The sequence below is a fragment of the Myotis daubentonii genome, chromosome 8 (genome assembly GCF_963259705.1).
Source record: "Myotis daubentonii chromosome 8, mMyoDau2.1, whole genome shotgun sequence".
NCBI classification, from domain to species: Eukaryota; Metazoa; Chordata; class Mammalia; order Chiroptera; family Vespertilionidae; genus Myotis; species Myotis daubentonii.
In genome coordinates, this window is record NC_081847.1 from 36387608 (window position 1) to 36410176 (window position 22569).

The 22569-nt window shown below is 40.5% G+C and overlaps 1 protein-coding gene across 6 annotated transcripts in view; it reads left to right on the forward strand.

Annotated features, from left to right (window-relative positions):
- ITCH (itchy E3 ubiquitin protein ligase) overlaps positions 1 to 22569 on the forward strand; it is a 130001-nt gene that overhangs the window by 36517 nt on the left and 70915 nt on the right. For all 6 annotated transcript variants that reach the window (XM_059705913.1, XM_059705917.1, XM_059705918.1 and 3 more), the window contains 4 exons: positions 9069 to 9210; positions 12948 to 13072; positions 15278 to 15415; positions 22194 to 22239. In XM_059705913.1, the coding sequence (XP_059561896.1) occupies positions 9069 to 9210; positions 12948 to 13072; positions 15278 to 15415; positions 22194 to 22239 (451 nt within the window). The remainder of the gene's footprint in view (positions 1 to 9068; positions 9211 to 12947; positions 13073 to 15277; positions 15416 to 22193; positions 22240 to 22569) is intronic.

Below are 22569 nucleotides of genomic sequence, written 5' to 3' on the forward strand. Positions count from 1 at the left end.
CCCCCCCCCCACCACCACCACACGAATTTTGTGCACCGGGTCTCTAGTAAAAATATATATATACTAGAGGCCTGGGCACAAAAATTTGTGCACTCGTGGGGGGTAAGGGGGGGGTCCCTCAGCCCGGCTTGTGCCCTCTCGCAGTCTGGGACCCCTCAGGGGGTGACCACCTGCCGGCTTAGGCCCGCTCCCTGGGGGGATTGGGCCTAAGATGGCAATCAGACATCCCTCTGGCAGCCTGGCAGCCTTCGGGGGATGTCCACTTGCCAGCGGGGAGCAGGCCTAAACTGCATCCTTAGCGCTGCTGAGGAGGCAGGAGAGGCTCCTACCACCACCGCTGTACTGGCAGCCATCAGCCTGGCTTGTGGCTGAGCAGAGCTCCTCCCATGTGAGAGTGCCCTGACCACCAGAGGGCAGCTTCTGCATTGAGCGTCTGCCCCCTGGTGGTCAGTGTGTGTCATAGTGATCAGTCATTCCCAGTCCTTCTGCTGTTAGGGTCAGTTTGCATATTACCCGTTTACTATATAGGATAGAGGCCTGGTGCATGGGTGGGGGCCGGCTGGTTTGCCCTGAAGGGTGTCCCGGATCAGGGTGGGGGTCCCGCTTGGGTACCTGGCCAGCCTGGATGAGGGGCTGATGGCTGTTTGCAGCTGGTCACACCCCCTTCAGGGTGGGGGTCCCCACTGGGGTGCCTGGCCAGTTTGGGTGAGGGGCTGAGGGCTGTTTTCAGGCTGGTGGGCGACTGAAGCTCCCAACCTCTCCTTTTTTCTTTTTTTTATTCTGGGATTTATTTACCTTCTATAGCTGTCACTGGAGCTGAGAGCCGGCTCCAGCTCTGAGGCTGTTGCCGGCTGAAAGCAGGTACCTGGGTTTTTTTGGATTCTATCATTGAAACTCTGTTGCCATCACTGGCCACTCTGAGCTCTGAGGCCCCGCTGGCTGAAAGCAGGTACCTGGGGTTTGTTTAGGTTCTATAATTGCAACATTGTTTCATCTGGAGCTCAGAGCTGGGCTGCAGCAGGTGGGGAATCTTGGCTTCCTCCATCACTGGAGCAAGCAAGCCTCCTGTTTGCTTCAGCTGCCCGGCTGCTGGCCGCCATCTTGGCTGGCAGTTAATTTGCATATTTTTCTGATTAGCCAATGGGAAGGGTAGCGAAGTTACGGTTAATTACCATGTTTCTCTATTATTAGGTAGGATTTTAAAAAGGAGCCAAAATGACTGGTAAGAATGGTACTGTTTTGGGAAAGACCATTAATATTTATTGTAAAAGTTTAATTTATGGCCAGAATGTAAGTGTAAACATTACTGTCAAAAGACTAACTGTTGGATCACATATTTAAAATTTTCTTACCTCTTTTTCCATTATCCTTTATATCCCTGTCCATATTAGATTCTGCTGATTTTTACTTTTGCATTTCCTGGATCATGTACTCTTTTTCTCTAATCCTATTGTGTGGGTCCCTTATCTGGGATGTAAATCTGTTTTCTTACATCCTTTTCTCTAGCCATTTCCTGTTTAATTATGTTCTATATATAACCTCAGCTATACTGAATTTCTCTGTGTATTATTTGATGTTTGCTATATGCACACATTATACTATGTTGGCAAAATAAGTTCTTCGGTATTTTCTAGAAATTTCTTAGTCTCAGTCTTTACTCATAACTCATCATTTGAGGAAGAGAAACCATCTTGATTTTAGTTATTACTAATTGGAATTAAATATTATTGTATTTCCCCAGATTTACTAGACTACCATGTATTTAGCTCTGATTGCTTGGTCCTTCATATTTAAGACATAGTTTTGCCACAGAGGCCTGTCATGACTTCTGACCCATAGAGGTAGCCTTTGCCTAACTGGTTTCATCTCTTATCAGCCCATCATAAGGCTAATTTACTGGTCTTAGCACCCTTACTTATTTTACTCTGTTCTCAATAGTCTCCTGGTTGCCAAAATAGGTTAGATAAATTGGAGTCACTTTTTTTCTTTATATTTAAATTAGCAAAGTTTTTATGTTGCACCAGAGAAGTAAGGTGAAGGACTGAAATTAATTCAAAGCCCTGACCTTCAGAACAGAAGGATCAGAAGAACACTAATATTGTGTGTGTGTGTGTGTGTGTGTGTGTGTGTGTGTGTGTGTGTGTGTGTGTGAGAGAGAGAGAGAGAGAGAGAGAGAGAGAGAGAGAGAGAGAGAGAGAGACTATAAAGCAGGGAAACTTGTTTTCTACTATGACTAATCATTTGGTTCAACAAATGTTTTAAATGTTTCTCAGGTTTAAATCACTAAGTGCTATAGGAGTGATAAAGACTGGCTACATCCTTGCCATGAAGGTTATTACAGGGTGAATTAAACCAAATATAAACTACGTAATACACTTACTAAAAAACTATAAATGAAAAGCTGTAGGAGACATATATAAATATGAAAATGCTATGGCAGGAACAATTAACTTCTTAGATTTAAAGAAGTATTCAATCAAAGAGAAGGGGGCGTTTGTCTTTTAAGAAGTAGGATTTTATTGGGTGGAAAAGAGTGGGTGTAGCACATAGAGGCATGAAAGTGCATGGCCTTTGTGAGGAACAGCAAACAGTTACTGGTGGTTAGAATACTACGGGCTGGGTGGGATTTGGTATTGGAGGAGGCTGGGAGTACATAGTAAACAATATAAAATGCCCCAGGAGAGTTAAAACTTAATTTTGCTGGCATTAGGGAATCATTGAGATTCTCTAAAATTAAGATGATGCCCGGCCAGCATGGCTCAGTGTTTGAGCATGGGTCTATGAACCAGGAGGTTAGGGTTCGATTCCCGGTCAGGATACATGGCCTAGTTGCAGGCTCAATCCTCAGTGTGGGGCATGCAAGATCAATGATTCTCTCTCATCGTTGATGTTTCTATCTCTCTATCTCTCTCTCCCTTTCTTTCTTTTTTTTTTTTAAAGGTTTTTACTTTTTTTTTTTTTTTAATATATTTTATTGATTTTTTACAGAGAGGAAGGGAGAGAGATAGAGAGTTAGAAACATCGATGAGAGAGAAACATCGATCAGCTGCCTCCTGCACATCTCCTACTGGGGATATGCCCGCAACCCAGGTACATGCCCTTGACCGGAATCGAACCTGGGACCTTTCAGTCCGTAAGCCGACGCTCTATCCACTGAGCCAAACCGGTTTCGGCTCTCTCTCCCTTCCCCTTCCTCTCTGAAATCAATAAAATATATTTTAAAAATTAAGATGATAATACCTATCTCACAGAATAGTCATGATGAATATTGGAATGACAATAAGCATCATACACACCGTAAATTCTAATAGTTGGTGTTAGTTTCCTTCCTCTTTCATTTCCCATTTAAAGTTTCCTGAAATGACTTTGTGAGATTGGGTGGTGTTATGTGGCAAAATAGCTTTCAAAAGTTTGAACCCTAAAAAGCCATGAAGGGCAGAATATTTTCTTCCTATCAGGTCTGCAGTTGCTCTTTGTTCTAGATTTAATTAGTTTCAGAGGACCACAAGAGCTCCCAGAAACGTAATATTTTTGCATAATTGTTTGGGTTTGTTTCCTCTTTTCTCAGACTATAAACGAATTAAAAATAGGAATTTTGTATTTTTCCATGGCAATCCTATGATTGAATTTGGATCTGTATTAAGTACTTGAGCTTTATAGTACACATTAATCAGAGATGGGTCTGGTCTCCACTTGATTATACTATTCTGTTCTGAAAAATATTTCTTACTTAGCATTTGCCCTTACATGTCCCATAAGCATCTCAAATTTTATACACTCATTATTAAACTCTTGATTTCTTGCCCATTCCACTCTCCTCAATCATGTTCTTTTCCATATTATTAAATGATACCATCTTCTATCCAGCTACTCATGCCAGAAACCTGGGAGTTATCCTTGTTGCTTCTTTTCCCGACTTCCACATGCAATCTAATCCTATTGGTTCTCCTTAGGAAATAGTTATTTTTCCCCATATCCATGTTCACCACCCTAGTCCAAACCACTTTCAAAATTTTTTTTTAATCCCCACAGAGGATATTTTTTCCATTGATTTCTAGAGAGAGTGTGGAAGGGAGGGAGGTGGGAGACAAAGAGAAATATCTGTGTGAGAGAAACACATCAATTGGCTGCCTCCTGCACTCACCCCTAGTAGGGCTGGGGAACTTGTAACCAAGGTGGAATTGAATCCAGACCCTTGGGTCCCAAGGCCAACATTCTGACCACTGAGAAAACTGGCCAGGGCGACCACTGTCTATTTCTTGATTAAAATGACTCTATTAGCCTCTTATCCCCCACTTTTGTTTCCCTTTAACTTATTTTTCCCACAGCAGAAGAATGATGTTTGAGTGTTAATCTGATCATCTGTTTCCTCTGTGCCCATAATAATACCTGATATGTTATGGGCACCTAGTAAATTTGTTGAATAGTACTCTTTTACTTAAATGTCCTCAGTGGCTCCTTACTGCCTACCTTTCTGGCATTATCTCTTATAGCTTTTCCTTCTTTTTTAAAATATATTTTTATTGATTTCAGAGAGGAAGAGAGATAGAAACATCAGTGATGAGAGAGAATCATTGATCAGTTACCCCCTAAACACCCCCCAGACTGGGGATCGAGCCCTCAACCTGGGCATGTACCCTGACGGGGAATCGAACCGTGACCTCCTGGGTCATAGGTCAATGCTTAACCACTGAAACATTGCAGCTGGGCCTTTTTTTTTGGTAATGCATATTGATTTCAAATTAGATTGAACTTCATTATAAAAAGCATTTCAAAATAATGATGAAGTTCTACTTTATTGAATGTGCATACATCATTAGAATAGTAAGTCTATGGCTTGTTGGAATTCTACCAAAAAGGCACAGAAACACAAACGGACAGAATTATTAGATCTGTGTGAAGTCAAGAGATTCAGGGCTGCCGTCTGGAACTATGCCTGCTAGGATGCTCAGACTATCTGTGATTTGTACTGTATATTGAGCTTCTTGGGTAGCTGCTATACAAACTTTGCTAGCATCTACAATGCGTTGATGGGCAATGGCATTCTCTAAACCAGTGGTTGCCAACCTTTCGGACCTGACAGACCATCAGTGGTCTGCGGACCACCGGTTGGTGACTGCTACTCTAAACTTCTCTGCTAGAGTAGATATCCAGGGGGTAGAGTTTTCCTTGACTATGATCACCTAGTTTGTACGGAAGCAATGCGTTGTTACTTGTGGAAACCATGGGGTGCTCTGCTAAACTGGCATATATTTGTTGTACCGTCCAAGGGGCTTGGACAGGGCTATTTATGGCAAAAGTGACTAACTCAAGGGTTAAAGCTAAGGAGTCAGTATCTCAAGATGCACAATGTAGGAAGCTCTTGCTAATATAATATGAGATCTATGAGATGCTAAAAGTAATCCTAGTTTGTAACTGTTCTTCAGTGGCTTTCCAGCATCCTATCTAATAAAAGAGAAACATGGTAATTGGCGTACGACTGCTACCTTTCCCATTGGCTAATCAGTGAGATATGCAAATTAACTGCCAGCCAAGATGGTGGCCGGCAGCCAGGCAGCTTGAAACTAACATGAGGCTTGCTTGCTTCAGTGACAGAGGACTCCAACGTTCCCCACCTGCCGCTGCAGGCCTCTGAGCTGCAACTCTAAGCAACTATGTAACAAATATAGAAACTAAACAAAACCTCAGAAACCTGCTTTAGTCCGCAGGGCTTCAGCCAGAAGGATCGCAACATTGTAACCAAAGGCCAGAAACCTACTTTCAGCAGCGGAGGCCTAAGAGCTGCAGCCAAGCCTCAAAACTAAAGCTGGCCCAGAATAAAAAAAGAAAAAAAGGAGCGGTTGGGAGCTTCAGTCACCCGCCAGCCTGAAAACAGCCCTCAGCCCCTCACCCAGACTGGCCAGGCACCCCAGTGGGGACCCCCACCCTGAAGGGTGTGTGACCAGCTGCAAACAGCCATCATCCCCTCACCCAGGCTGGCCAGGCACCCCAGTGGGGACCCCTACCCTGATCCAGGACACCCTTCAGGGCAAACCAGCCGGCACCCACCCGTGCACCAGGCCTCTACCCTATATAGGAAAAGGGTAATATGCCTCCCAGCACCGGGATCAGTGGAGCCGCGAGGCCTCCTGGCACTGGGATCAGCGTGACAGGGGGCAGCGCTCAAACCCCCTGATCGCCCTGCGGCTCTGTGTGTGACAGGGGGCGGGGCCACAACCTCCCTACCCACCCTGCTCTGTTCGTGACAGGGGAAGGCGCCCCAACCCCCTCATCAGCCCTGCTCTGTGCCTGATAGGAAGGAGCTCCTCAACCCCCTGATCGCCCTGCGGCTCTGTGTGTGACAGGGTGCGGCGCCCCAACCCACCCTCCCCGCCCCACAGGCCCTGCTCTGTGTGTGACGGGGTAGAGCCATAACCTCCCCATTGGCCCTGCCCTGAGTGTGAGAGTGGCGGTGCCCCAACCCCCTGATCGGCCCTGCTCTGTGGGTGATAGAGGGCGGTGCCCCAACCCCCTGATGGGCCCTGCTCTGTGCGTGACAGGGGGCAGCGCCCCAACCCCCTGATTGGCCCTGCTCTGTGCGTGACAGGGTACAGAGCCCCAAACCCCCTGATGGGCCCTGCTCTGTGAGTGACAGGGGGAAGTGCCCCAACCCCCTGATTGGCCCTGCTCTGTGTGTGACGGGGTGGCGCTGCAACCTCCCCATCGACCCTGCCTTGAATGTGACAGGGGATGGTGCCCCAACCCCCCAATCGGCCCTACCCTGAGCGTGACTGAGGGTGGCATCACAACCTCCCGATCGCCCTGCTCTGTGCATGACAGTGGGTGGCGCCCCAACTCCCCAATCGGCCCTGCTCTGAGCCCGACCAGGGGCTGCACCTAGGGATTGGGCCTGCCCTCTGCCACCCGGGAGTGGGCCTAAGCCAGCAGGTCGTTTTCTCCCAAGGGGTCCCAGACTGTGAGAGGGCACAGGCCGGGCTGAGGTACCCCCTTCCCCCCCGAGTGCACAAATTTTTGTGCACCGGGCCTCTAGTCCTATCTAATAAAAGAGAAACATGGTAATTGGCGTACGACCGATACCCTTTTCATTGGCTAATCAGCGAGATATGCAAATTAACTGTCAGCCAAGATGGCGGCCGGCAGCCAGGCAGCTTGAAACTAACATGAGGCTTGGTTGCCTCAGTGACGGAGGAAACCAACGTTCCCCGCCTGCCTGCCGCTGCCTCTGAGCTTGCAGTTTAAGAAACTCTGTAACAAATACGCCCAACTTCAGCCAGCAGATTCGCAACATTGTAAGCAAAGGCCAGAAACCTACTTTCAGCCGGAGGCCTAAGAGCTGGAGCCAAGCCTCAAGCTAAAGCTGGCCCAGAATTAAAAAAAAAAAAAAAAAAAAGGAAAAAAGGAGCGTTTGGGAGTTCAGTCACCCCCAGCCTGAAAACAGCCCTCAGCCCCTCACCCAGACTGGCCAGGCACCCCAGTGGGGACCCCCACCCTGATCCAGGACACCCTTCAGGGCAAACCAGCCAGCCCCACCCGTGCACCAGGCCTCAATCCTATATAGTAAAAGGGTAATATGCCTCCCAGCACCGGGATCAGCGTGACGAGGGCAGCACCCAAACCCCCTGATCGCCCTGCGGCTCTGTGTGTGACAGGGGGCAGGGCCCCAACCTCCCTATCCACCCTGCTCTGTGCCTGATAGGGGGGAGCTCCCCCCCCCATGGGCCCTGCTCTGTGTGTGATGGGGTAGAGCCATAACCTCCCCCTCGGCCCTGCCCTGAGTGTGAGAGTGGCGGCGCCCCAATCCCCTGATCCGCCCTGCTCTGTGGGTGATAGAGGGCAGCACCCCAACCCCCTGATGGGCCCTGCTCTGTGCGTGACAGGGTACAGAGCCCCAACCCCCCTGATGGGCCCTGTTCTGTGTGTGACAGGGGGTTGCTCCACAACCTCCCCATCGACCCTGCCTTGAGTGTGACAGGGGGCGGCGCCCCAACTCCCCAATCAGCCCTGCTCTGAGCCCGACCAGGGGCTGCACCTAGGGATTGGGCCTGCCCTCTGCCACCCGGGAGCAGGCCTAAGCCAGCAGGTCGTTATCTCCTGAGGGGTCCCAGACTGCTAGAGGGCACAGGCCGGGCTGAGGGACCCCCACTCCCCCCCCGAGTGCACAAATTTTTGTGCACCGGGCCTCTAGTGTTTAAATAAAATCCAAATTCCTTATCTTGGCTTAACACCCTAATGTGATTTCATTTACCATTCTTCCCACTTGCTGTACTTTTCCTTGGATATGCCAATCTCTATTCACAACTCCAGTCTTCACATGACTAGCTCCTTGCCATTTAGATGCTTTGTAAAAGTACTTCCTCAGAGGTCTTCCTTACTATCAAGCCATTCTGCCACATTACTTTGTTTTTCGTCACAAGGATTTTTCTCTAACTAGGATCTCATTTTCTTGAGAGCCAATGCCTTTTCTATTGGAAACTGCTCTATCCACAGTTTAGAGCAATATCTGACACATGGTAGACATTTAAATATTTGTTGACCAAGTTTATCAGTATACTTTTTTTGGGGGGGGTGGAGGGGAGAAATGCTTTTTAATTTTTTTTTTTTTAATTTCAGAGAGAAGGAAGAGAGAGAGAGAGATAGAAACATCAATGATGAGAGAGAATCAGTAATCTGCTGCCTTCTGAATGCCCCCTACTGTGGATCGAGCCAAAACCCAGGCATATGACCTCCTGGTTTATAGGTCGATGCTCAACCACTGAGCCACACTGGCCGGACTATCAGTACACTATTTAATTGACCTCAGAGTTCTGGGATGATTGATAATGATAGTGGGCTACTATACCAATGATACTGATGGGAGTTTGGGTGGATGGTGTGGAGAAGTCCTATATTAATTTACTGGAATGGGAGAAAATATTCATGAGTGAATAAAATTAGTAAATATTAGAGTAAGCCTGCTCCTCTGAGTAAAAGTAATAATGCTTAAATAACCTTTATGAAATTAAAGTGATTTGAAGATGAACTATCAAACTATCAACTCAAATATTGAAATGTTTTTTCTTTTCTTCTAGTCATTTCAGCAAAACTTAAAGAAAATAAAAAGAATTGGTTTGGACCAAGTCCTTATGTGGAAGTTACAGTAGATGGACAGTCAAAGAAGACAGAAAAATGTAACAATACAAACAGTCCCAAATGGAAGCAACCCCTTACAGTGTAGGTTTGAAAGTATTTTCTATAGTATATTTTGTTTAGTAGGTGAGAAATGCAGCTTTAAAAAGGTTTCACTTGTTTTCTTTGCTTCTTTCATCTTTTTCTTTTTCCCCCATCCTAGGACTCCTATCTCTAGTTCCCTTTTTGTTTCTCTTTAGATATTTCTGTTTTTCTAGTCTCTCCTTTACTTTCTCCAGTTTAATTGATGATGCTATCACTCTTGCCCCTGAATAACAGCTGGGGGAACCCATGGTCATGGCCATTCTTAATAGCTCTTTACTTAAGTTAGGGTTTGAAATAGAGGGCTATGAGTAGCTCACTTTACTTTTTAATTTAATTTTAAAAGATAGTTTTGTTTTATTATGATGCTCACATAGTACCTACACAGGGAATTTCTTCCTTTAAAAAAATTATACTATATGTTTTCTTCTACAACTTTGTTTTTATACCTAGTTCACATAACATGGATATCTTTTTAGCTGAGTACATAGAGGTCTAACTTCCCTTATATAGCTACATAATATTCCTGAGTATGAATGGACTATCACTTATTTTACTAGTTCCCTATTGATCAGTTGGTTTCTAATGTTGTGCTGTTAGGCACTGTTACAATATATATCCATGTGCATATGTTTATATATTAGTGTTCTCTCCAATATTAATTCATAGATGTAGGATGTAGCTCAATTTCAACACTATTTACAAAGCCTCAAATGTTGGTTTTGAGCACTCATTGAAGGAAATTATAGGTTAAACTAGTGGCCCAGTGCATGAATTTGTATATGAGTGGGTCTGGCTGGCCCGCCCGATTGGGGCCAGGCTCGAGGGAGGGGATGCTGGAGGTTGTCCTGCCAGCCCGGCCCCTGATTGGGGTGGGGAGGGGCAATCAGGGGCAGGGCTGGTCGGGGGGGAGGGGCCGCTCCCTGTTGAACTTCCCGTAGAGGGGACAATTTGCGTATTAGGCTTTTTTCATATGATTTATCAACAAATGGATTAAAAAAATGTTTTCATTGATTTCAGAGAGAGGAAGGAAGAGAAAGAGAGAGAAACATCAATGATGATAGAGACTCATTGATTGGCTGCCTCCTGCACTCCCCCTTCTGGGGATCAAGCCCATAACCAGGCATGTTCCCTGACTGGGAATCAAACCATGGCATCCTGTTCATGGGTTGACATTCAACCACTGAACCGTACCAAGCCAGCTCAACAAATGGGTTTTAAAATATTTGGTTTGGGGACCAAATGTATATAAAAATGTAGTTTAAATGTAACTAGTTGTCACATCCTAAATAATAAAAGGCTAATATGCAAATTGACCAAACAGCGGAACAATCGGTCACTATGATGGGAACTGACCACCAGGGGGCAGATGCTCCACACAGGAGCTGCCCCCTGGTGGTCAGTGTGCTCCCACAAGGGGAGTGCCACTCAGCCAGAAGCCGAGCTAACGGCCAGTGAGCGCAGCGGCAGTGGCAGGAGCCTTTCCCGCCTCTGCGGTAGCGCTAAAGATGTCCAAGAGGGCGCAGGCCGGGCCAAGTGCACGAATTTCATGTACCGGGCCTCTAGTACCTAATAGTACACAAATTGCTTTCATTACCTAACATTTGGATTTCTTGGTTTTTTTCCCCTCAAAGAAGTAAACCAGTTTACCTTAAAAAAAGTTTTTCTAAATGGTCAGATGAGACATTTGAAACTAAAAGCTCTTTTCTTCACATGGTACATGCTTATGTGGATAGTATTTATTCCTAGTAAAACAAAGCAAAGTGAATATGCCTATTTATTCTTTTTACTTTAATCTTTATTACCTATATTATTCTTTAACAAGGATTTTTGAAGATCTGAGGCACCTTAATGTTCTTTATGATAATTTTGATCAAGTGAGTGAAATTCACGAATTTATTGAAGATCATTTTGAGGCCTATTTACAGAAAGAAGTATTGTAATGATCCACATTTGTATTCATTTCAATATTAATATTTCTTAGACTTTGTTTTTAATTAGTGGCTCATTAGAGATTGAATCTAAATTAAACAGTATATGAGTAAAATTTTCACAAAAATGAAATGAAATCTATAAAATATCACAATCTCTATAATGAATAATAGACTGAATGCTCATCAGCTTTCTACCAACTGCTATCTGTACTCACTACATACATACTTTGAGACTCTTAAGCTGATAATGACATGAACTCCTCAGTGCTTAAAACATTAAGAAAAAAGAAACTTTTGAAGTAGTACCATATGGTAGTACTGTTATTTAGCCCAGATGTTTAGGGAACACATAGCTCATGTTCTCCTGAATTTTTAATTTGCAGCAGATTGGCTTGTGATTTTAACACAGCTTCCATTGTTATGCTAGCAGACTTTTCAGACTTCTCTAGAGTTGAATTGAAATAATTAAGATAAGACCATCTTTGACAGTATACTTTATCCTCTCAAATTAAAGTAATATTAAGTTTATCTGTTCTTGTATTCCATCTCCATTATGATTTCCCAGATGACTAATAGAGAAATGTTTTCTTACTTCAGGGTGCCCCCCAAAATGTATACACACTTTGAATAATTATTAATGCCAATGGGTTAAATTTGAAAAGAAAGAAACATCAATTGAGCTATCAGCTGAAAGGGTGTATACACCTTTTGGGGGCACCCTGTATATACTATATGTTTTCCTGAAAGTAACATTTGAGAATTTTTAAGAGAATTAATACATTATATTACACCCCTACACACACAATACTACCACCACAACCAAAAAAGAGAGGCAGTATTAAGTGAAAATATTTTAGTTTGCTTTAAATACTACCTGCTACTATGAAAATGGTGGTAGAAATATGATGATGGGGTTATAGGCATTAGGTGGACTTCTAAGGAGAAGAGTGTTTATTTGTTCCCCAAAATTTGATCAAGATTTAGAGAGAATGAGGTATATTAAAAGCTTTCAAGATTTTGTCTTCCTAGCTTTGAACCATAGGACTATGGTAGATTTTATAGTGTTCCTGTTTTTCTAATTGATGACTCAAATAGTTTGAATATAATTTATTATAAATACAAATTTCCCAAAGTTTGCTTTGGAAATTACCATTACAGATAGCATTTGTTATTGGCATTTAGCATGGCATGAGTGAGTCTATATTTGACAGTTGCCCTGGACAGTTTGTCTTCAGCAGTGTGAAATGTAAGGTATTATAATCCTGAAATCATTGTATAGTTGACTGAGGAACTTTTTAATATATATTTTAATGATAGGCCTTGTTCAGATTACAGTCTGCCACTGACTGGCTGTATGATATTGGGCAATGTGCTTAACCTTCTAAATGGGAGTTTCTATATCTGAAGATGAACATGCTAAATCCCATCTCAGGGTTGCTTTGAAGATTAAATGAAGTAATCTCAAGCTGAGCACACTACATGAAGTAAAATAAGGATTTAGTTTATAAGTTCACTTTTTTATACTACTAAAACTAGTTTTCCAAATTTATAGCATGATGAGCAGTTTCACTTTTGTTGACAGTGCATGGATGAAGTTGCCACTATAGTTCATTTACAAGGGAAAATGATCATGCAAGCATGTAACATCCAGGTGTTTTTCATAAGGTTATGGAATATAGGCAATATTAGTTATACAGTAAACTGTGAGGGGCACAGTAGGATTGTAGACATTAAAACTTAATTGTAATTTATGTAGCATTCCATTGTGATATTTAATGAAAAAGTTTTTTTCACCTTCATTTTTAGTATCGTCACCCCTATGAGTAAATTACATTTTCGCGTGTGGAGTCACCAGACACTGAAATCTGATGTTTTATTGGGAACTGCTGCACTAGATATCTATGAAACATTAAAGTCAAACAATATGAAACGTATGTATGTAAAAGTAATAGAAATTATGCTCAGTTTCTTTTTTCTACAGGAAATTCATATGCCAAACATCCAGAATGATTATGTTCACTATTTTTAATTATTAACAGGGAGAAGAATCTTGAATTATTTAAAGCATTCTGAGTAACCTTGGTTTGGCCATTCCTTTTGTATTCAAAGTCTTAAATAAATATTCACTTATTTAATAGATATTTATTAAAGTAGTGCATACTCAATTATGGAAAACTATAAAATACAGAGCAGAGATGAAGGAAAAAAACAATCCCAACGTCAGAGAGACAAATGTTAATATTTTGATAGATTTTCTTTTCCAAATGCTCATTTTAAAAACTTCCTCATTTATTTTATTTTTAAAATATATTTTTATTGATTTCAAAGAGAGAGGGAGAGAGATAGAAACATCAATGATGAGAGATGCCCTACACTGGGGATCAAGCTCGAAACCCGAGCATGTGCCCTGACCGGGAATCAAACTGTGACCTCCTGGTTCATAGGTTGATGCTCAGTCACTAGCCACACTTACTGGACAAAATTTCCTCGTTTTAGATGGTTGTTTTTATTTATATAGGATGGGGCAAAAGTAGGTTTACAGTTATTTTATGGAAAATGAAATAATAAATACTAAAGAGTTTCATGTACTCACAACTGTAAACCTACTTTTGATCTGTGTGTGTTTATATGTATATATCTTTGTTAAATATACATATATGAAAACTTGAAACATGTTTGTTTTAATATATTATGATTTTAAAACAGTTATTTTCTATACCTTGACTATCTAAAACATACTTCTAAGAATTTTATTTCTTGGTTAGAACTTATGAGATACAGTCTATTTTTTAAGCAACTATATATATATATATATATGTAAATATATATTTATATATTTATTTAATATATATATTTAATTGATTTTAGAGAGAGGAAGGGAGAGAGACAGAGAGATGTGAGAGAGAAACATTGATAGGTTGCCTCATGCACATGTCCCCATCCACCGGGTATGAACCCACAACCTGATTATGTGCCTTGATCAGGAAATGAACCTGCCACCTTTTGGTTTATGGGACACTCCAACCAACTGAGTCATACTGGTTTAGGGTGAGATATAATCCATTCTTTTTAAAAAATATTTTTAAATTTGAATTTTAGAGAAGAAGGGACAGGGAAAGGGAAAAATTGATGTGAGAACATTGGCTTACTCCTGTACTCCCCCTACTGGGAATAGAGTTTGAAACCTGGGCATGTGCCCTGACCAGGAATTAAATCAGCAACCTTTTGGTGTATGGGGTGACACCCAACCAATTGAGCAACACCGGCCAGAGCAATCCATTCTTTTTTAAAAAAATATATTTTATTGATTTTTTTACAGAGAGGAAGGGAGAGGGATAGAGAGTTAGAAACATTGATGAGAGAGAAACATCAATCAGCTGCCTCCTACACAACCCCACTGGGGATGTGCCAGTACATGCCCCTGACCGGAATCGAACCTGGGACCCGTCAGTCCCTAGGTCAACGCTCTATCCACTGAGCTAAACCGGTCAGGGCGAGCAATACATTCTTAAGTGATATGTTGGCAGTCAATATAAATCAGACATATGTTGCTGAATTTTATTGGTTGTCCTGCTGGCTCATTTTATTGTCCTGGCTCACTTTTTTTTTAAATATGTTTTTATTTATCTCAGAGAGGAAGGAGAGGTAGAGAGAGATAGAAACATTAATGATAAGCAAATCATTGATCAGCTGCCTCCTTCACGCCCCCTACTAGGATTCTAGTCTGCAACCCTGGGCATGTGCCCTGACTAGAACTGAACCTGGGACCCTTCAGTCTGCAGCCGACACTCTATCCACTGAGATAAACCAGCTAGGGCCCTGCTGGCTCATTTTATATAAGGATGGCATGTATATAGTAAATGTGATCATTGAACTATTTAGCATTTTATGTTATTAAGTGTTAGCAAATTCTATTTTTAAAATGTTTTGGTGTCATAAGATCTGAAACCCTGAGTGAAGAATATTAAAACAATTTATATACACATATGTGATTTTTTTTCCACATTGTTTTTAACAGTTAAGATGACTTAAAGGGAAAAATAATCAATATGTAGATTTTTTTCCTGACATTAAGTTTTTAAGTTAAGATGACTTAAAAAAAATGACCATTTGTTCTGTAATTTATTCTCTTCCAGTTGAGAAAGTAGTTGTGACTTTACAGCTTGTAGGTGACAAAGAACCAACAGAGACAATAGGAGACTTGTCAGTTTGTCTTGATGGGCTGCAGTTAGAATCTGAAGTTGTTACCAATGGTGAAGCTACATGTTCAGAAAGTAAGTAATCGCTTTTTGTACAGGGTCATTAATGATTCTTCTTACATTAGCCAGTCTAGTGTGCTGCATGTAATTTTTATTATTATTTTCACATTTAAGACATTGTTTCCTTTTTATTTTTACTTTAAGGAATTTTTTTAGTATGTTTTTATTGATTGTTTTAGAAAGAGAAAAAGGGAGAGTGAGGGAAGATAGAAACATTGATGATAGAGAAACATAGATTGGCTGCCTCCTGCAGGCCCCCTACTGTGGATCAAGCCTGCAACCCAGGCATATGCCCTGCCCAAGAATCGAACCAGCGACCTGTATGGTGCACGGGACAATCAATCCACTGAGCCACAGAAGCTTCACCATTATTTTCTTTTTAAAAAGAGACATTGATAATTGAAAACATTTTCCTTTTAGGGCATTGTTTGTATGAATTAGATGTCTTTCTGTAAGTTGAAAGGCTAGCCAAATAAAAGTTGAATCACAGTTGGCCCTATGGATAATAAATTGATTTATAAAGTATTTATTCTCTAGGCCAATGATAGCTGTTAAGGTGGCATATGGCAGACATAGTTTATTGTCTGTAGCAGTGTGTGTTTAAGTTTAAATTTGACTCGAAATCTTTTTTTTTTTTGCATTCTTTTTTTTTTTTTTAATATATTTTATTGATTTTTTACAGAGAGGAAGGGAGAGAGATAGTCAGAAACATCGATCAGCCGCCTCCTGCACATCCCCCACCAGGGATGTGCCCGCAACCCAGGTACATGCCCTTGACCGGAATTGAACCTGGGACCTTTCAGTCCGCAGGCCGACGCTCTATCCACTGAGCCAAACCGGTTTCGGCATCGAAATCTTTATTAGTACTGTACCAGACAGCCAATACAAGCTGAAATTCATTTGCCACCTCTCTTCTATTTATGTAGAGATGCCTTTGTGTTATAATAATGAAAAAACCAATTCATTATATGAATGCTGGTATATCTTACAGTTTATGATTTCCTAGTGTTTGTTAAAGGGAGTAAACATGAACTATAAATTGAAAGTTTGATAGCACCCAAATTGTGCCTGCAGAGTTAGCATGCTTAATAAAACTACTTCTCAGTGGATTCTCTTTAGATATTTCCATCACTTTTCATGTACTAAGTGAATTTTCTTTTTTTTTATAAATATTCTTTCTTTTTTAAAATATATTTATATTGATTTCAGAGAGGGAGAGAGAGAGATAGGAACATCAATAATGAGAGAATCATTGATTAGCTGCCTCCTGCATGCCCCCACTGAAGATTGAGCCCACAACCCAGGCATGTGCCCTGACTGGGAATGAAACACTGACCTGGTTCATAGGTCAATGCTCATGCCAGCCGGGCTGAATCTGATTTTTAAGAGACTGCAGCACAAAAAACAGATTCATGCCTGACAAAGTTCTTTTTGTTTACTTAGAAACTGCATTATGAAACATTTTATAGTTGTCAGGTGCTATTCTTCTGTTTCTACTTTGGAAGACTTCCTACTTCCTCTTTAACTCATGATCTTTTTTAATAGCAGGACCTTACAGGTAGTCCTGATATATCTTCCAGATGGTTTCTTTGGGGTTAATGAGGATGAAGAGAAATTTCTGAAATGGTCATACTGCTTCAGAATTGATATCTTCATTTTAATTGACAGCTATTCATGGGTATTCTATAATAGTTCATTTTTCTATAAATTTGAGCTCTGGAAGATAATATAAATAATTAAATCACATTGCTAAACTGCTCTAACCCTGTTTTTATAGCTTCCTGTTTATTCCCTACAAATTTGAAACTATTATTAATGCCAAATATTTCATAATTAACAAAAGTAAAGTATGTTAGTCTTCATATTTCAGAGTAGAATCTAAACTGCTTATTTATATTTATGACTTTATTGTTTATTATCTACAGAAGTTCACATTTATGTCATCAGTTTACCACTCAAGTAGGAAAATAATTGGCAGAATTTAACATGATTTCTTGAAGTAAAGAGGTTTTTTAAAAAATAAATTTTATTGGTTTTTACAGAGAGGAAGGGAGAGGGATAGAGAGCTAGAAACATCGACCAGCTGCCTCCTGCACACACCCCACTGGGGATGTGCCCGCAACCAAGGTACATGCCCTTGACTGGAATTGAACCTGGGACCTTTCAGTCCGCAGGCCGATGCTCTATCGACTGAGCCAAACCAGTTAGGGCTGAAGTAAAGAGTTTTTAACTGGGAAGTAAATCATAGTGGATTTTAAGATTAGAGTTGCCAGCTATAATAGCTATTTTTTTTTTAATGCTTATATTGTAGGCATAATGTTGGTGTATTTACATGTATACTCATTTAACTCATAATGTTGTAAAGCATTATGTTTCATTTTCTTTCCAATAACACACTTAAAACTTAGCAACTTTAAATTAAATCATGAGTTAGTTGTGAGCAAACAAACAAAACCCAGTTCAGCCCACAAGTACGTGCGGTGGGGATTAAACTTCTATTTTTCTTTGATTGGTTCCATTTCTATAACTTAGAAGTCAGAAATGAAAACTAGAATTTAGCACTAAAATTGAGTTTTTAGCACCTGGACATTGTTTGGTTGGATTAGAACTTGGGGTGGAGTGGGGCATAGCTTTGGTATTCCAATATTTTTCTAGTTTTATAGATTTTTAGATTTTTTCCTCCTGAGCATATTCAGTCAGAAGTCTTTGTGGAAAAATACATAGATAGTTCTTTTTGAAAATTTATTTCAGAGAGGAAGAAAGAGGGAGTTAGAAACATAAATGGTGAGAGAGAATCATTAATTGGCTGCCTTCTGCACACCCCACTCTGGGGATCGAGCCCAGAACCCACATATGCTCTGATTGGGAATCTAACCGTAACCTCTTGGTTCATAGGTCTCAACTACTGAGCCATGCCAGCCGACCATTGGTGATTCTTATAATGAAATCTGTTCTTGTAGACTTTGATATTTTTTTATTTATTGATTGATTTTTTACAGAGAGGAAGGGAGAGAGATAGAGAGTCAGAAACATCGATGAGAGAGAAACATCGATCAGCCGCCTCCTGCACATCCCCCACTGGGGATGTGCCCGCAACCCAGGTACATGCCCTTGACCGGAATCGAACCTTTGACCTTTCAGTCCGCAGGCCGACGCTCTATCCACTGAGCCAAACCGGTTTCGGCAACTTTGATATTTTTTATTGATTAAGTAATGTTAATAAAAAGAATCACTGTCTGAATTTGTTTTTTGTTTTGTTTTTTTTAAAAAATATATTTTATTGATTTTTTACAGAGAGGAAGGGAGAGGGACAGAGAGTCAGAAACATCGATGAGAGAGAAACATCGATCAGCTGCCTCCTGCACACCACCCACTGGGGATGTGCCCGCACCCAAGGTACATGCCCTTGACCGGAATCGAACCTGGGACCCTTCAGTCCGCAGGCCGACGCTCTATCCACTGAGCCAAATCGGTTAGGGCATGAATTTGGATATAAAAGTAGTCAAATAATATAGCTTGCCGTATATTTGGATATATTGTGAATGTTGGATTTTCCTGATGATTTAGCATTATCTCTTTTGGTACTTATGAATTTTTGATTCATTCTTTTTGTTGGTTATATTTTTTTAAAATGGCAGTTATATATGTAAACCTTTTTCAAATGAAACAAAATTTACTCAGCATGTTTATTTGTTCTTCCCACTTTACTTCAAACTTTATTTAAAAACCAGAGAGCTTTATGCCCTGGCCAGCATTGCCTAGTGGTTAGAGCATTGGCCCACACACCTGAGGGTTGCTGGTTTGATTCCTAGCCCAGTCCGGGCGTGTGCAGGAAGCAACCAATCCATGTGTTTCTCTCACATTGATCTCTCTCTGTTTCTCTCTCTCTCTCTCTCTCTCTCTCTCTCTCTGTTAAGCCTCACCTGAGGATATTTTTCCCATTGATTTTTGGAGACAGTGGAAGGGAGGGAGGGACATGGGGAGGGGAAGGAGGTAAGGAGAGAAAGCACGAGAGCAAGAGCAAGACTTGAGAGAGACACTTGAAGCTCTTCCTTATTTCGCTGATTTAGAAAGTAACCACATAATTTGCCCTGGTGTTTTCCCATAGTTAATACAGAGTTATTCTGCTTTTGTAAGTCTCTGGGAAGAAGCCTTTATTGCTAGTTGGTAGACTTACTTCTATAGTCCTCAGATATAAGTTAACTCAACAAATTGAATGTGGGCAGTTGTTAATATCTATAAGAGCTTCCTATTCATTTATTTTTCGTTCTATTTTTAGTTCTTTGGAGGTTGGTAGTGAAGTGTTTTACATCTCTCTTCCAAATATGACATCCAACAAGAAGCACCAAAAAGTATTATTGTCAAAGACATTAGTTTTCCTAAAGAGAAATTTTACTATTAAATTTTGATTATAAAATAGGATTATAAAATATTCTTATGAAGATCTATATTATTTAACATACATATCTCTGGAGATATATCCCAAAATGAATTTGGGGATATTTTTGGGCATATGTGACCTTTGGTTCTTATTGTGTATATTCCATTACATTTTTATTTTATTCTTTCTTGCATTAGACTTCCTTGCATTAATTTTAGGCTCAATAGCCATTTTCATGTGTGAATACATCTAATGTTTTTTTTTTATCAGCATAATACATTCTAAGAAGCTAGCCTAAATATTTTGCTCTACCAATATTATTTGAAATTACCAGATGTCAATTGGGCCTGAGTACCAACTAATTGTTTTACAGAGAGAAACTTTGCTGTAATGGTATTTTAAAAATTTGACTTACATTTGAAAATTTTTATGTATGCTCATAAGATATCCTACATAGACCCTTCAACCCATGCTTTACTATAGTAAATGAGAAAGTTTAGAAGTAGTAGTTACTGATAGGTTTAAATGGTTTGTTCCACTTGGTTTTCTTAATTTTTTAGAAAAGTAGGATACTAATTGACCTATTTTAGTAACTTATGCTGGATATTTTGATTTTCTGATTTCATTTATGTTTTATTTATCAGCTATTTTAAGGGAATGTATTCCATATAAGAATAATTCTTATAAAACAAAATTATATCATTGTATCATGTCTTAAAAACTATTTTTAACAGCTTTATTGATATGTATTTTATATTTCATAAAATTCACCCATTTCAGCTATATAATTTAATGGTTTTTAGTAATTTATTTGAATAATCCAACCAGTACTGTAAATTGGGTTTAGAACATTTTCATCTCCCAGTAAGATCCCTCCCTCTAGCCTATTTATAGGAAATCCTGTTCTCACCTCAGGCTCAGGGAACCACTAATCTAGTTTGTCTTTAAAATTTTGTCTTTTCTAGACATGTTACATAAATGAAATCATACAATATGTGGTCTTTTGTGTCAGGTTTTTTCACTTAGCATAATGTTTTTTAGATTAATCCACTACAGCATGTTTCAGTAGTTCATTCCTTTTTATTGCTGAATTGGAGGCCAGTGCACAAAATTTGTGCACTTGCAGGGGGGGGGGGGCGGTCCCCCAGCCTGGCCTGTGCCCTCTTACAGTGCAGGAGCCCCACAATTGATCACCCTAAAGAAGTAGGCCCTGCCCACTCATCCTGGGCTCCTCAATGGATTGCCCTAAAGAGGTAGGCCGGAGCCAGGGGTCCCGCCTCCACGCCACGTGGAGCCACGGCCCCGCCTTTGCGCCGCACACGCAGCCGTCAAGCCCCCCCCCCCCCCCTTCATGCCCTCTGTGCACGCAGCCTCCTGGTGATCACTGAGGGCGCCACGACGTGAGGGCGTGACAACCACATAGGCTTTTATTAATAGGATAGTTTTCTATTGCATAGATATACCACATTTAATCTACTCATTTCTACCATTTTAAAAAAATGCAATATTTGGAGGACATATGTAATACTTTCAACAATAAAGATTTATTTTTTTAAATGCAATATTTGTATACCAGATGAGATGCTAGCCAACTTTGCTGTGTAGTATAGTGGTAACTCAGCATCTCATAAGGAGTTAATCTATTACTTATGCTTTGGAATAATAAAGTGATTATTTTACTGTTTGAAATTATGCCCATATTCATAAGGGGCTATTGTTCTTTAACTATATGGACCTGGACTGTTAAACTTGAGTTCTTGTTTCTTCATTTTATAGTTTTTTTTCCTTCTTTGTTTTTGTGGCAGTGTGCCTACCTCTAATAGCCTTCTTCTAATGTTTTATACTTTATAGTATACAGCCCCTTACTGAATCCTAGATATAGTTCCCATGAATAAAATTTGAAGAAAGTGTGAACATTGTAGTATTCATTTTGGGCTACTTTAACACCCATTTGTGCCTTTCCTATTCTTGAAGCTGTTTTCCAGGCCCCAGCACTAGAGATATGTTACTGGTTTTTCTGTTTTCAGAACCTATTTTATTAATTATTCTGCTGGTGATCAGCACTTTTTTGGTAAGATATTTGGAATACAAATGGCTAAAAATAATTAGATTTATATTCAAATTAAGCAAACGTATATTTTAAGAAAGGCAGAAGTAGCCCCGGAGTAATATACCTTGGTTAATTAATATTTCTTACATGTAATCCACATTTGCACAAAATTTTGGTAAAACTTTTATTTCAGTCTTAATATTTATCACATATTCCTTTTAAATGTCATGTTGCAATTTAAATTCTAGTATGTTCTTTACTAGAAAGATTTAATAAAAGGCTTTGCTTACATACCATGTTTAGGAAAAACATGAAAACCACTTTGAAACTCATTTTCTCTCTAAATTTTATTGATGTTAAAGGTGCTTCACAGAATGATGATGGCTCCAGGCCCAAGGAGGAAACAAGGTAAGATTTTACTTATTTATTAAGAATGCAGAAAAAGATATTCATTTTAGTCAAAACTTCAAGTTCAGATTGATATAAGAATAAATGACTGTCAAAAAATTCAGGGCTCACACTGGCCAGTTTGTCTCAGTGGATAGAGCGTCGGCCTGTGGACCGAAGGGTCCCAGGCTCCATTCCGTTCAAGGGCACATGCCAGGGTCGTGGGCTCAGTCCCCACTGGGGTGTGTGCAGGAGATGGACGATCCATGATTCTCTCTCATCAGTGATGTTTCTATTTCTTCCTTCCTCTCTGAAATCAATAAAAATATATTTTTAAAAAATTCAGGGCTC